Genomic DNA, 16184 nt, shown 5'->3' with positions numbered 1-16184 from the left:
CAAGGCCCAGCTTTTGAGCCCTTCACATAATCATCTCTGAACAAACACTCTCCACACCCAGCAAGCACAGGAAGCTTTCACAGGGACTTAGGAGGACAGACATTCCAGGTCAGGCTGGGATTTGGTTACTGAGAGCAATGGGTGGTTGAAGTCTGCCTGTTCTCCAAACTCTCCACAACAACCCTGGTTCATCTGTTTTATATTTTCTTGCACGATGGTTCCCCACCACCACTGTGAACATATCTGCTTGCAAAAGAGCTCTGTGGAACTCAAAGCAGTTAGAACGGCAAGCCATATTCACACTGCACATTTTAAGTGCTATGATACCACTTTATACAAGACTTGTTAGGAGACCGTCGTCCCCGTCCTCTCCCACAGCCACAATTCCCAGAATCCCCTGTGAAGAGCCATTGTTGGCGAAACCACTCTGAGTATCATAGCCCTGTGAGGGAAATAGGGATCACCTCACAACTCTCAGCACCCTGAAACAAGCGACATTTCCCAGAATCCTTTGCGGGGTGTGTGTGAAAGCCATCACAGTTTATGAAAGGGAAGCATAGTGCTTTAAATGTACGCTGTGCATGTGGTCCAGGGTTTCACTCTCCGCTCAGCCACCAGGTGACCTTGAGCCGGTCACTGCCTCTCAGCCTAACCTACCTCACCGGGTGGTTCTGAGGGGGCGGCAGCCATGTAAACCACCTTGAGCTCTTTGGAGGGGAAAGTGAGATACGGATGTAGTTAAACGATTAAGAACAGAAACAATAAATTCCTCCTCCGGCAACCCAAAGCAATTTGACAGAGAAACAACCGCCTTGCCCTTGATCTTCAGCAATGACTGGAACTCCCCACACGCATTAAACACACACCCAGGGTGCCCCCCACCCCCGCCGCCACCACTGGCTTCCAGTATTTCCTGCCTGCCTGGCCGCCCCACCCTGCTTGGTATCATCCCAAACTGTCATTAAGCGACTGTTTACTGACTCTCCCAGGCCGCCTTTCCCTCGCAATCCGCCCCCCAGCCGTTAACAGGGCTGGAGAGGCTGAGGTAGCGGCAGAGTTTAGCAACTGCAGGAAACTGCTGGGTACGAAATCAGGCTCTTGGTCCATCATCCAGCAGCTCAAGGTGTGGGATTTGGCAGAGGCCCTCAGGATGGGGGGTGGTTCCAGATGGGGAGGCAACCCCACCTGGAGATGCCATGCCATTGGGGATTGAACCTAGGACCTTCTGCAGATGCTCCGTTACTGAACTATGGCCCTTCCCCTGATGCTCATTTTGGGATTACTCAAGGCTACACTTGTCTGTGCCAGAGATAGCCTTTGGTAGCCCAGCTCCAAGGCCAGCCTGCTGCGTCCTTGGCTTCTGCCTCTGTTTAGCTATCTCGCGTTTGCTGGCACTTTCCCCTTGCGGGTTGTGGTAGATAGCGATCCCAGTCCCTCATAAAGCCAATCTACCCTTTGCAAAAAAAAGGGGGGGAATCCCAGCGTCTAAATACAAATCACAAGGCAGCATCATGAGCAAAAGGCTGCAAGTTGGAGGTCTGAGGCACCAAAGGGTTTGGGGGGGGGAAGTATCCCTATCCCAGCAAAGTATTAGGGTTGCTTTCAAAAGGTAAGGGAGAAATATGATTTCCATCAAAATCAGGGTGCAATGCTAAGCATGCTTACTTGACAGCAAATTAGGTTGAGATTTAATCTAGAGAAAATAAATTTAGGATGGGAGCATTCATTTTAAATCTTCCATTACTTATCATTCAGAAATTTGGGGACACCTCTACCCCAAAATGTCCTGTTTCCTCTCCACAGTCAACCCCCCCCCCCAAAAAAAAACAGGGAACATTTTACATATTGCATCTTTGCTGTTATTATTTTGGGTGCTCATAATGATTTTAAACAATTTATTGTAAGCATTGGGAGCAGTTTTGTTCCATTGTTTTCCAATGTTTTGCTAGTTGAACTTCTCTTGTAATGGTTGGATAAAAATGCATTGTTATATTTTATGGTAATTGATTTTAACTGTTTTGCAATTGTACTTTTCATCATGAATTTTCCCCACTGAATTGAACTGTTATACCACAGGGTCACAAATGTGGCACCCATAGAGGCCTTCTCTGGTACCCACAGGGAGCAACTCCCCCTCAACAAAAAACCTGGCTTGAAACAAGCATTCCAAGCATTCCAACAGAACAGGATACACTGTGTGAATGCCAACAATTTATAGTGTGCAAATGTCCCCTTGGGTCCAAGAACAATGGTGACCCCTATTTTCCATGATTTCCCATTGTATAATGTTGTTGTTTATGTGCCCTAGAAAAGTAGTATACAAATGAAAAAGCAGGCAGGCTGGGTTTTACATAGTTTCTGTTCACTTCAGTAGGGCTTGTGCAAGGAGGTAGAGGACCACCCTGGGGCATTCTGCCTTCAGGGAAGGGCTTTAGCTCAGTGGTAGAGCATACAGTGGAACCTCTACTCACGTACGGAATCCGTTCCGGAGGTCCGTTCATGAGTCAATCCGGGTCGTTGGGAGAAGCACTGTTCTGCACATGTGCAGACGGCAGCAGCCGCTTCTGTGCATGTTCAGTCGGCAGAAGCCACTTCTGCACGTGCACGAATCACGACAAACCCAGTATTTACTTCTGGGTTTGCCGCGGTCGCGAATTGGATTGTTCGTGAGTAGGGGCAGTAGTAAGTCAAGGTTGTACTGTACACCAATTCATAGACAGGACAAAACAATATACACAGATCAGTAAGTGAAGTATCAGAATTAATTAGACAAAACCGCTACCAAACGATTACAATCAATCATTTAAATCAGGGGTTTCCAAACTGTGGTCCACGGGCCATTCAAGAGGTCCACGGTGTGTCTGTGGATTCGTGATTAAAGAGTCGGCACATCCATCACATTAAATGTTCATATTGCTTATTAACTGTATTCCTATGGCTTTTGAATACTGTGTACTGCTGTACAGTGGTACCTCGACATATGAATGCTTCGACTTCTGAAGGTTTCGACTTACGAAGTCGACAACCCCGGAAGTGCTTTCGCCGCGCCTGCGCAGAAGCAGCGCACGGGGTCTGCACATGCGCAGAACGGGCACTTCGACATCCGAAAACCTTGACTTACAAAGAGCGCCACGGAACGGATCGTCTTCATAAGTCAAGGTACCTCTGTACAGTATTACAATTTGCATTATATGGAATCAAACTGTAATCTAAGATATAATAAATAATACAATTAAAAATCACCCAGCACCTAGCACAGCACATTATAATCACTACAACAGGCAGACAAATCCTCCAGACCCTCAGCAAATGTTCAAGTGGTCCATGGCGGGGGGTTGGGGGGGTTGGGAACCACTGAAACTGGGAACCACGAATAAATCATTATAAGCAGCTAGTGCAATAATGGCAAAAACATGATATATGAAATGGTTCCACCCCAAGTTAGTGGTTACACACACACACCCTGAAATAGCAAGAGCAGGTGGAGAACTGGGGTAAATACACTGCAATTAGGAGTTAACAATGGAAAGCTGTAACAAAATGCTACAGTGGGGAATGCTCCTGTTTAGCATTTCTGCCAGTGTAGGTGGTATGGTTTTGGCTATGTACTGTAGTGGCACTCATCCCTGAACATCACCAATAAATGGAATGCCCTGCTGATATTCCTGTGGGCCCATGTCCCTGTCTTCCTTAAGGAAAGTACCCCCAAGCTGAGACTTTGACTGGATTCATGCATGTAGGAGGTGCCTCATTCTTTGGAGCTGGTCTAAGCACAGCAGCCACCCACCCAGCCATGTAAACAGAAAAGCAAGGCCATCTGCACTGGGAGCAAAGTGCAACAGGCAACCAAGAGTGACAGGCAAGAGAAAGGAGAGAAGGAACACCACTTTGGGCTCTTGGGAGCCAGCTGGATTCAACTGCTGTGTGTTTCAGTTTTCCCCAAGACAGAACAGTACAGCACTGGGATTGGATCTGGAGAACCTCCCTTCCACGTCTCCAAAGTCTCTGCCACAGACTCTTGGTATAAAATTTGGGCAAGCCAGCCTCACTTTCCCTATCGGACAAATGGAAGGAAGAGAAACCTGACTTTCTGGTGCTAGGTGAAAGAACAGAGCCAAAAGTGCTAGAAAACTGTTTCAATTAAAAGGAAGGGAAAGCACCACTGATATAAGTGATCAAAAACATTTTAGCAGTGCTAAAGAAGCTGTGTGAAATATAAGAGCCACGATTCATTGAATGGTGCACTGGAACATGAGCTGAGTGCCTCTCCACAATACAGTAGTACCTTGGGTTACAAACGCTTCAGGTTACAAACTCCGCTAACTCGAAAGTAGTTGCTCCGGGTTGCGAACTTTGCCCCTGGATGAGATCGGAAATTGCACGGTGGCGGCACGACAGCAGCAGGCCTCAGGTTAAGAACAGTTTCGGGTTAAGAACGGACCTCCGAACAAATTAAGTTCGTAACCCGAGGTACCACTGTATAAGCCTAGGAAGACTCTCTACCAGTTTGCAAGCCCCTGCAAAGGTGGAGAATATACCCATAGCTCTGCCTAAGGAGTTCCTTCCTAGGAACACGTGGCAGACTTAACATTCAAATCATCCTGTACAATGGTGTCACTCTGCCGTTCCAAAGGCTGCCTACAACTCCCATCAGACTTTGGGGCACTGTGTGCTTGTTACAAGGCTTCCCCTTGCAGCTGCTGTCAAGACTATTCTGTTCCTGTGCTGCAACCACTATGACGCAATAACTTTATTTGTGTGTTTAGGAGAGAAGAGGACAGAGTGGCATGAAAGTTCAAGAGCACATGGGTCGTAATTTATTTTACTCCTTGGATACTTTTCAGTAAAAGCTGGGCGGAAATATCTCCCCCACCTCTCTCCTTTTCAGTGTCCTTGACTATCAGTGATCCCATAATTTTTCAACCTACTTTTCTAAAGTTGTCCTGCAAGTATTCCCTATTTTTCCTAGTTAGCATGCAGCCTCCACTCAGTTGCAGGATTTTAAATTGTGTATCTGTTTGCTACCCTGGGCAACTTGGGGAGGAAGGATGGATATCAATTCAGTAAATAAAATCATCCTCACCCATTCTTACCTTGCTCCTACCCCAATCCACATTCCAGCCTTCAAATGAGTGAACACAGTTGAGTTGTTAACCTGGCTCGCACTAGCAAAGTATTGGGGGGGGGGGGCTCTCAAGCAACTTTTTAAAAATGGTTTCTGAATTTGCTTGATTTCCCCTCCATAAGAACCTAAGAGGACCCCTGAAGCTGGATCAGACCAAAGGGGGTTCACCTAGTCCAGCATCCTGTTTCTCACAGTGGCCAAGTAGGTGCCTGCAGGAAGCCTGCAAGCAGGACGTAAGGGCAAGAGCACTCTCATTTTTACATATAATTTTATTTTTCATTTTCAGCTTTTACAAATATTGTGACAAGAAAACCCTAATCTTTACAAATCTACTTTACCTTCCCATTGACTTCCCTCCCTTCCTTTCTGCCATTATTTTATGCCTTTTTCTTACTGCATCTCCAATTCAAACGTATTTACAAAAAATTCTCTTATTTTCTCTTAATTGCTGCAAGAGCACTTTCCTGATCGGGTATTCGGAGTCATGGCGCCTTCGATCCTAGAAGTAATACACAGCCAGTATGACTAGTAGCCTTTGACAGCCCCAGCCCCCATGTATTTTGGGGAAGTACCATGTACAAATTTAATAAATAAAATAAAACTAAATAAGCCCACCCACTTGCCTCCATTTTATCCTCACAGCCACCCTGTGATGTAGATTAGGCAAGAAAAAGTTACGCTCTGCACATGCTCATTGCTTCCCTTGTCAGAAGGCCAAACTGTCGCAATGCAAACAGTGCCAGGGAAGCTCAGCCTTGGCAAAACAACAAGCTCCCTGGCACCCCTTTACCTGCCAGCGCCTTGATGCGAGAGCGCTCGAAAAGCCGGGCCGAGCTGTTCTCATTGTCCCAGTCTTCGTCGGCCACTTCCCAGCGGTTGTTGATGTCATTGTACTGCTGCTGGATCTCCAGGCTGTCGTAGTCGGTAGGGGAGAGGGTGCTGCTCATGGCGATTTCGGCAACGGGGCCAACGTCCGCCTTGAAGTGAAAGAGGGAACAGTGAGGGCCTTCAGGCACAAGGGCAACTCATACCTAACCAAGTATTCCTTTACGTTCATTCTAAAAAAATGTATATACAGTGATACCCCGGTTGTTGAACATAATCCGTTCTGGAAGACCGTTTGACAACCGAGGCTGCGGCTTCTGATTGGTTGCAAGAGCTTCTTGCACTCAGCGGAAGCCGCGTCGGACGTTCGAGTTCTGAGGAACGTTTGAAAACGGAAGCATTTACTTCCGGGTTTTCGGCGTTCGAGAACTGAAACGTTTGACAATGGAGGCGTCCGGGAACCGAGGTACCACTGTACGTTGATCTCTAACCCTTTAGGAGCCACAGATCCTCAGCTTTCTTAGGTGACATACATGCTATCCCGTTAAAGTACATTCAAACCATGTTCCTTCTCTCAAAGAAGTCTGGGCATTTTAGTTTACCCCTTAGAGATTTAAAATTCCCAGCAACCCTTAACAAACCTAGTGCCCAATAAGATACCTATCTGCGGGTCACTGACACAAAAGCTCCGCTCACATACAGTACTATGTAAGAGAATGAAAGTTCACTGTTTCCCCTCCCTTCTTTCAATTTCCTCCCCCCTTTCTCCACACTTCTCTTTGCCCCTCAACAAACTGAATGCCATTGACCTGTAAGGAGACACTGCGATTTGAAAACAGAGACACTGAATGTACATTGGTCACTCATGAAAAATAAAATATACTAAATCACAAAACTCAGAACTCTTGTTGTGGGCAGGGAGTACTTTGAATGTGCTTTAAAGGTAGAGTGTACGCAGCCTTATAGGGAGTCACCTTATACCTGGTTCCTAGCTCAATTACACCCACACTAATAGCAGCAGCAGCTCTCCAAGGTTTCAGGCAGGCAGACTGACTTGCCTGGAGATCTCAGGGACTGAACATTGGGGGGGGGGGCTTCTGGCTGCAACACAGATGCTCTACCACCGAGTCACATCCCTTCTTCCCCTGGCATAGTATTTTCTACGCTGACTCTATCCTGAGGACAGCTTGGTTCGTTAAATCTCAGGGTCATGGGTTTGAGCCCCACATTGGGCAAAGGATTCCTGCACTGCAGGGGGTTGGACTAGATGACCCCGTGGTCCCTTCCAACTCTACAACCCTATGATTTTTCAGGAGAGAAAAAGGAAAGGGAGCCTGAAAAGCTGCCTGCTAAGATTTAGGGGGGAACAGGAGAGTAACAGTCATAGCTTCACCCGAAGAATCCTTGGAAGTGTAGTTCATTAAGGGTGCTGAGAATTGTTAGGAGACCCTCATTCCCCCCACAGAACTACAATTCCTAGAGTCAGGGGTGCCAACTTGACTAAAATATCGGGTGGGGTCCAGTAAGCCCCGCTCCACATAATTAATTACATGATGTGGTGCACACACACACACCATTTGAATGGCAATGCCCTTTTTTAATTAAAAAAACAATTTTCATTAGATTTTCACTTACAAATCAATCATATCAAACCAATTATTCCAAATTATACAACTATATATCTATTAAACCAAATATTATGCCGAATTATTGAATGGCAATGCCCATTATTGGTGGGGGGGGGGCCTTACTTCTATAGGCCAGGTCCTTGAAAGGGTCCCTATAGGCATCGCAGCGCATAGGTGTTAAGATCCATAGGAATCTTATCCGTAACCAACTGTAGGGAGAAAAAGGGCAGAGGAAACCTGCCCTACACCACATCGAGACTATTCATCCGCCTAGCTCAGTTCTGGCATCAGCTCTCCAAGGTCCCAGCAGAGATCCTTCCCACCACCAGATTCACTAACGGAACGGAAAACCTTCAACATGCAGAACAGGTGCTCTGCTAATGAGCTGCAGTTGCTCTCTCCAAAGGCCCTTTGTGCAGTTTTATTATTAATATTAATTGGACTTGTTAATTGCTTGTTGCTCAAAGGTCTCCAAGCAACTTACATTTGAAAACATAAGCATAAATATGCTCGGTGCTTCTACTTGGGATAGCGTCAGTGAAGGTGCCAGGTGGATCTTACTGTTTCCAATCTCTCTATCTATCTCTCTCTCTGCCCCTCCCCTGCCTGCATTTAGGAAAAATGACTAAGGTTTCCTGAAACACCTTCCAGATGAGCAAATTCATCATGTCATGCAGCGCCGTTCATCAGAAGCATCAGATGAAATGGACTCTTATCCCACAAAAGCTTATTATGCCATATAAAAGGTTTTCTCGTCTTCAAGGCGCTACGGGATTCTCAGTTGCTTTCGTTGCAGCAGAGAAACACAGCTAGTCCTCTGGAAGCCTTTTAGACTGTGCACATTTTTTTTAAAAAAAGTTGTAAAATCAGCTTTTGGCGAAGAGAGAGAGTGAGAGAGAAAGAGAAAATAGAGCTTGCAGTGATGTGGAAAATGTTTAAATCCAGCCAGCATGCATAGGGATTTTTGTGGTGCTGCCACAACCCCCCAAAGTTAGAATATTCTCAGACGGACACACACAAACACAGAATACTCAGTGAAATTTTTAAAGGAAAATTCTCAAAATGCAACATAATCTCTCTGTGTGCGTTCACAAATCCAAACGTGCTTCAATTTTATCTGCACTTAGTACTTTACAAAATGCTTTCCATAGGCCTCAGCGCATTGCCAGTAATTCTTTAAGCCGGGGTGGAGAATCTCTGGTCCGGGGGCCAAATGTGTCCCTCCAGGCCACTCTACTTAGCCCACGGTGGCCCTCCCTCCCTGGGCCACATCCCCTCCTCAACCACATCCCTCTCTCTCCAGGCTGCTCCCTTAATCAGCTATTAACCACCCCTTGGACCAATCCAACCAGTCTGCTCCTACTAATTTCATCAGCCATGATGTGCAGGAATCAAGAGGGCACGGTGTCAGCCTCACTGCCAAAAACATTCTGCTCACATCCTCCAGCTGCAGCAACTGAAACTGAAGCTGTCATAAATTCTTTGATGGTGCACCAGCGACCTCCAATGGACCGGGCCCAATTGTGGCATCCAATTCAGCATGATTCAAAGTGATGTTGCCTTCAAAATGGCAAGCAAATCTCACACACAGGACTGGTTTCCTTGTCCGAACCAGCCAGTTTACTACTCTAAACAGCTCTGCTGGGCAATTCCCCAGTTGACGCCATGTAGCAGGACCGGCTGTGTGTTCATACCTGTTCGGTCAGACTGACTGCGCTCTAGCCAACACCCAGTCCAATTCATTGCCTGAAGCTCCTCAGAAAACCAAGCAGCATCCTGGACTCCATGTGGCTGGAGCGAGTCCTTCTGTGCAGTCCTGTCTGTCTGTCCCCAGGCCACACACCCAACCAGTCTTGCTCTGCACCGTCTTCAAGGGTTTTTGCCTGGCTGGAATATGTTCCTGAATAGCCCTGGGCAATGTATCAATACATTGCCCAGGCGTCCCCAAACTTCGGCCCTCCAGATGTTTTGGACTACAATTCCCATCATCCCTGACCACTGGTCCCGTTAGCTAGGGATCATGGGAGTTGTAGGCCAGAGTGCCACAGTTTGGGGATGCCTGAAACCCGATTAGAGTTAAAATCACGGGACTAGTTTCAGAAATTTCCCATCAGGCAATGTATTGCGAATCCCTGGCCCCGCTTGCTGCCAGCATTGCATCCTTCAAAAAGGCCACCTGATGCTCGCCCACTCCCTCTGCGGCCCAGCTGCCGGCCTCGGGAGTGGGGCTGGCCTGCCTGCCTAGCCAGAGCCTTGGTTTCCTTCTCTGGCCACACAAGCATTAGCAGGCTGCTTCCTTCTCACACCGAGCAGAACAATGGCTCCTGGCAGCTGGTGCTTGCGCAGCAACAGATTATCGGGCTGAGTTGCAGCTGGTGGTTCTGGGGAGAATGGCAGTTCTGCGGTGTTGTGCCATGTGGCACATCGGCTGATGCGCTCTGCCTGGGGCAGCGCAACCCGCCCAGTCTCAACAGGCAGAAGCTGCGCACGGTGACGCTAATCGTCTCCGAGGCCAGCAACTGCCTTCTTCCTTCCCGACATCGCAATATGCCACCATATTGTGAAGTTTCGCTGGCAAGGCATTACGATGCTGAAAAGCAGGTATCGCCCAACCCTGCCTTTGAACTCTATTAACACCCCTTGCTCGTCTGGATGGAGGAGCTACCTTGCTGTACAGATGTAAAAAATCTGCCCCCACTCACCACTGGCTCACGGACTCTGGAAGGTTGCCCAGCCTTAAGGGAATGCAGAGCTCAGGCTGGAAATGGCTCCTCACCTCTGCCTTGGAGGAACCTCTCCTAAACCTCCCCACCTCCCCAGCTCTGCTTTGCATCTGTGGCTCTCATCTGCTATCTTCAGACAGGCCTCGTTTGTCATGACTCCTCTGCTGAAACAGACAGCTTTTCTATTTACACTTTCACAGGGGGGTGGGGGGGACAGGACACCGTGACCATCTGGCCTCCTGTCTGTCTGGTCTTCTTCAAAATGATGGATTGTGACGCTGCATCCCAAGTCCACCCAGAAATTCTCCAGCAGAATGACTTTTGCTTTGCTTCTATTCAAGCTCTCTAACCTGCTCAGATTTTGGCAGGGAATTTTAAGATTTACCCGGGGGGTCTAAATGAATATTGTCAGTTCACAGAAGTTGAATTCGGTCACTCTCGTCTTGCAAATTGTTAACATGAAATGGAAGGGGTTCATTACAAATCTCGTACAGGCATCGCCACCCCACCCCGGTTTACGCGTGTTCAATATGTGCGCAACCGTGAATACAAACATTGCGCCGAACTGGGAAGTGACCCAAAAATGTCACAAAAAAGAATGGAAGGGGGTGGGGCGGGGGGCAGAAGAGAGTGTTTGCAAAGCTCTTCCAATGGTGTTTCAAATATACGCCTTTTCCTTTGGTGGAACAAATCCCAAGAAAGGTTATCTTATGATAACCTCTGGCTCGGGTATCCCAATATCTGATGGTTTGATTACATCAATATAACGTACAACCAAAGTCATTTGTTCAGTATTGCTAACAGTGCAGAATAATTCTATACCAATCTGTATAAAACTGTTCCCCTCTGAGGTCTGCACCCTAGGTGGTTGCCTAGCTGGCCTAAGGATAGCACTGGCCCTGGCTGCAGTTGAATCCTACACTGAGCAGGGTATTGGGCCTGGTGACTTCCCAGGTCCCTTTCAACTCTTAAGATTCTTCTACCAGGTTTTTAAGAGATAGATGCAGGTATGGCCCTTCTATGGAGGTGTAGCGGCTGCGGGGAGGGTGGGGAAGAGACACTTCAACTGCCAAATTTCTCTACACTGCAACTCTTATAAGTTCTGTGAATAGCTCAGTCAGGAGAGCATGAGACGTAATCTCAGGGTTGTGGGTTCAAGCTCCATAATGGGCATTGCAGGGGGTTAGACTAGATCAGGGCTCAGCAAACTTTTTCAGCAGGGGGCCGGTCCACTGTCTCTCAGACCTTGGGGAGGGGGGGACCGGACTATATATTTGGGGGGGATGAATGAATTCCTATGCCCCACAAATAACCCAGAGATGCATTTTAAATAAAAGGACACATTCTACTCATGTAAAAACACACTGATTCCCGGACCATCCACGGGCTGGATTGAGAAGGCGATTGGGCCAGATCTGGCCCCTGGGCCTTAGTTTGCCTACCCATGGACTAGATGACCCTATGGTCCCTTCTACAATCCTCTGTCATGGTAACTCAAGCAAAGCAAGGGAACAGCAACGAGAGAGGCCAGCAGCATCTTTGGTCTTCCCGATGTGGCTGAACTACAACTCCCATCATCCCTGGCCTCTGGGCATGCTTGCTGGGGCTGTTGGGAATTTTAATCCAGCAATGTCTGGAGAGTGAAATGTTTACCACTCTTAAGGTAAAATGGTCAGGAGCCACGACCATGACAGTCCCACGTTAACAACTCCCAAAGAACTTCAGGTGTCGCTGATAGACTCTTGAAACAAAATACCCAGGCTGGACCTTTGCTTAATACTCTCAAAACCCACGAAGACAACCGTTCTTCCCTATTCCATCTCTGGCAAGATAGGACAGATGGAGTTCCTCAGCAGGAAGCTGGCTCTCTGCTGGCGAGTGATCCCCATTTTACAGCACACGCCTCTTTAATACTCCCAAAGGCCCAGAAAGAGTTAGCAGCCCCTCGGCCATCCCATGAGCACGAAAGGGATTGACAGCTAGCGGGCCATTGTGGGGCCGCCCTCCTTGCATGGGGTGCTGCGGGATGGGCCATACCTATTAGGGATGTTTGTCCAGCTGATTCTGTACTTCATCATTCATCTTTAATAAAAGAAAAGCATTGTTTCGTATCCACCTCATCCAGGTTTAAGGCAAAGCTGCCAGACCCCACTTACACAGAAAGTCAGCCTGCTTCTGCCAATCTGAATGCCACACTGTCAGAGGATTCAGCTCCCCCCGGCTGGGTGTCTGCTCGAGAGCTCGTTCTTTATACAAGGACCTGTAACACACAAACACAGAGAGGAGAAATGTGTAGCCTCTTTACTTTATTAACCCGCACCATTCTCAAGGCCCAGAGGTAGGCAACAACGCACTTTAAACACATGATGTACAATGCCCAAATTTGTTTGCTTCACAACGGTTGTTGTCTGCAAGCCCCTTCCTTCACTCGCCGAACTGTGGATGTCACAGAACATCCACAAACATTGCAAGACTTCATGGGGAAGATGTCAGCAAAAGAATGTTAACAAACAGTATTGCTTCTGTGTGGCCAAGTGAAAGGTCGGCTGCCCACAAAAGGATTTGTTTTGGGGCAGGAAAAGAGAAGTCAGGCCTGTCTACTCAGAAGTAAGTTCTAATTAGTTCAATAGAACTCACTCCCATGCAAGTGTGTATAGGACTGCAACCTTAGAGCTTAAGAGAATGGAGGTCAGGAAACCAAGAAGATAATGTTGCTGTGTAAGAAAGTACAGTGGTATCTCAACTTACGAACGACTCGACAACCGAATTTTTCAACTTACGAGTGGGGCAAATGGCCGCACGCTTACGAATTTCTCGACATCTGAACGGAAACCACGGCAGTTTTAGATAGGGTTTTTTCGACTTACGGATTTTTAGATGGGGTTGCTTCGACTTATGAATTTTTCCGTTTCCAATGCATTCCTATGGGAAATCGAGTTTCCAATGGCGCTTTTCGACTTACAGATTTTTCGACCTACGAAGGTGCCTTCGGAACGGATTGAATTCGTAGGTCGAGGCACCACTGTACTGTGTCCAGTTATGGTTAGCACATCTGAAGGAGGACCACCACAAACTAGAGCAGGCATCCCCAAACTCCAGATGTTTTGGCCTACAACTCCCATGATCCCTAGCTAACAGGACCAGTGGTCGGGGAAGATGGGAATTGTAGTCCAAAACATCTAGAGGGCCAAAGTTTGGGGATGCCTGAACTAGAGTGCGTCCAGAGGATGATGACGTGTATGGCAAGGAGTCTGAAAATAAGGCCCTAATGGTTTAAAATGTATTGGTACGTTTAGCCTGGGGAAGAGAAGATTAGGCCTAGGGGTAGGCAATAGCTGTCATCAAATATCTGAAGGGCTGTCACACAAATGGTGGAGCAAACAGAGCCCTTCCTGCTCTAAAATTCACCCATGCTGAATTGATCCAACCAAATATTTAGCTGCAGATTTGCAGAATATATTGATCATATACAGAGACAAATAGGCTATTATGAGCTTAAACGCAGCTAGGTTCCTTTTCTCAGCTTGGATCTACTCTCATTTGGGGTGGAAATGCATCAAACTGCAAGTATTCCATTAAAAAACAGCAGGATAAATATAGATTGTCGCTAACATCCTGGGTCCGCTGCCTCCCAAACCAGCAGTGGAAGCACACTGGGCGCAGAGAAAACAACAGAGTCTGTGCACACATACGAGGAAGGCAGCCGTTATATACACAGGAGGCATGTAAGAGGAAGAGAGCCATTAAAATATTACAAGTGGATTAAGCAGCATCATATCTTGCATTGTATGAGGAGTGGCTTCCTCCCTGCAGGGCTCACAGGCGATGGTAAGCAAGGCTGCAAGACTCAACAGGGCAGGGTGCCTTTTTACATAAATGATGGGAGGAGGGCTCAGCCACATTTCCAGTTGTCCCGTGCCTAGAAAGCACAGTCAGAACGACTTTCTGCTTTCTAGGCAAGGGTCTGAGCAGTTTTGCCTTTGACCAGCTGTTCCCCCCCCCAGGAAAACCCGCTCTTTCATGATAAATTGGAACAAACAGCAGTCCATGGAAAACCCAGCATTAAACTGCGAGTTTCCCCGGGGGAAAGTGGTTTGGCAAATGGAAGTGCGGGTGAGCCCAGAGTGTGATCTGGGTTCAGCTGTTCTGGGAAGCAATCACAAGACAAAGAGATTCCCCTGATTCTGCTTTCGCTGTTTTAAGCATCACAGATAATCTGGCAGCGCCAATAACTGATGCTGTTGTTGCGGCTGCTCGGAGGAAGAGAGCATCCCAATGGGAAATTGCAGGTGGTCTCTCCACAGAGAGGTGGCAGGACATGGCTTGATTATCAGAGAAACCAACACGGCACAGTAAGGTTGTACACGGCTGGCTTTGCCACGACAAATTTGATTCCGTTTTGTATCTTTTGCATTTAAAACGCCAACAGATCTTTACCCTCACCCCAAACCCTGACTTAAATATCTGCTTTGGCAAAGCTCAGCAATAGACCTGGGATAACTCACTTGGTAAAGCACGAGACTCTTAATCTCAGGGTCGTGGGTTTGAGCCTGCATTGAAAGGATGGCACTTGTGGTCCCTTCCAGCTCTACAATTCTTTGATTCTATAAGGCAAATTGACATAAGAGGAAGTCCCAGTACGTTTCCGAGCACAATTCAAAGTGTTAGTGCTGACCTTTAAAGCCCTAAACGGCCTCGGGCCAGTATACCTGAAGGAGCGTCTCCACCGCCACCATTCAGACTGAGGTCCAGTGCCAAGGGCCTTCTGGCGGTTCCCTCATTGTGAGAACTGAGGTTACAGGGAACCAGGCAGAGGGCCTTCTCGGTAGTGGTGCCCACTCTGTGAAACGCCCTCCCATCAGATGTCAAGGAAATAAACAATTATCTTGACTTTTAGAAGATATCTGAAGGCAGCCCTGTTTAGGGAAGCTTTTAATGTTTAACAGACCATTGTATTTTAATATTTTGTTGGAAGCCACCCTGAGTGGCAGGGGAAACCCAGCCAGATGGGCGGGGTATAAATAACAAAATTATTATTATTATTATTATTATTATTATTATTATTATTATTATTATTATTATATAGTAGTACTATTCATTTATCATTCTATTTTACAACACATATGTTCAGTACAAGATTTTTGCTGCTTCTATGCTTATTATTTCTTGCACTACAGGTTTGTATGTATGATTTTAAAAAAAATCCTAAAAAACAATAAAATGTACCGGTAGTTAGGAATAAAAAATCAAGAGGGCAGGGCAGGGGGCATGGACTTATCAGATCTTTTTATTTGAGTCCCAAGATCTACCAACCACTCCTTCCTTCTTATAGCTACTACAAACTGCAGACCAGAGTTTCCATCAGCCCCATCATTTTTTCCATTCTCCTGGCTGCCTCTTCCAGGTTTGGTTTCGTTGCTCAACCAACCAACCAACCTGACGATGAGTTCCAATTCATCAAAACCTTGCATACACCCTTTGCAATTGCCTAATGAAATAACCGTGTTGCCTAAAAAACAAAACACCCATTGCTACCCCAACAGAGCCAGCGCCTTCCTTCCGCAGAAATATCTGACCATCGGAAGGTTTGACTGCAAAGGATACAATGGGGCTGCCAATCGGCAAACCAACAAGCAGTGTCCCGTCCCCGTCCCCCTCCGGAAAATGGAGATCTGGGTCACAGCCCCGATGACTCAGACTCCCTGTGGCAGTTGTGGTGCCAAATCCGGGTCAAGCAGCCAAACCAGGTCACTTGGCTTGCCCTGCCTTCTTATCTTCTGGGGGCTCATGTGCCCGCCGACTCTGCTCCAGGCAAGAAAGAAATCAACGCAGAACAGACGGCAGATGCAGGCTTTTGGAAAAGTGACAGGCGGAAAATGTACA

At 47.2% G+C, this 16184-nt stretch overlaps 1 protein-coding gene across 1 annotated transcript in view; it reads right to left on the bottom strand.

The window, feature by feature from the left end:
- The window catches only part of SPTBN2 (spectrin beta, non-erythrocytic 2), an 80175-nt gene that overhangs the window by 56128 nt on the left and 7863 nt on the right, over window positions 1-16184 (bottom strand). Inside the window, exons 2-4 of the mRNA XM_035099449.2 lie at window positions 12458-12561; window positions 5916-6102; window positions 1087-1097 (exon numbers count right to left, since the gene is read on the bottom strand). Of these exons, the coding sequence (XP_034955340.2) occupies window positions 1087-1097; window positions 5916-6072 (168 nt within the window). The 5' untranslated portion in view covers window positions 6073-6102; window positions 12458-12561. The remainder of the gene's footprint in view (window positions 1-1086; window positions 1098-5915; window positions 6103-12457; window positions 12562-16184) is intronic.

The sequence above is a fragment of the Zootoca vivipara genome, chromosome 17, assembly GCF_963506605.1.
Source record: "Zootoca vivipara chromosome 17, rZooViv1.1, whole genome shotgun sequence".
Taxonomy (NCBI): Eukaryota; Metazoa; Chordata; class Lepidosauria; order Squamata; family Lacertidae; genus Zootoca; species Zootoca vivipara.
The sequence above is the reverse complement of the archived record's forward strand: the minus strand, read 5'-3'. Positions and strand labels throughout refer to the sequence as shown.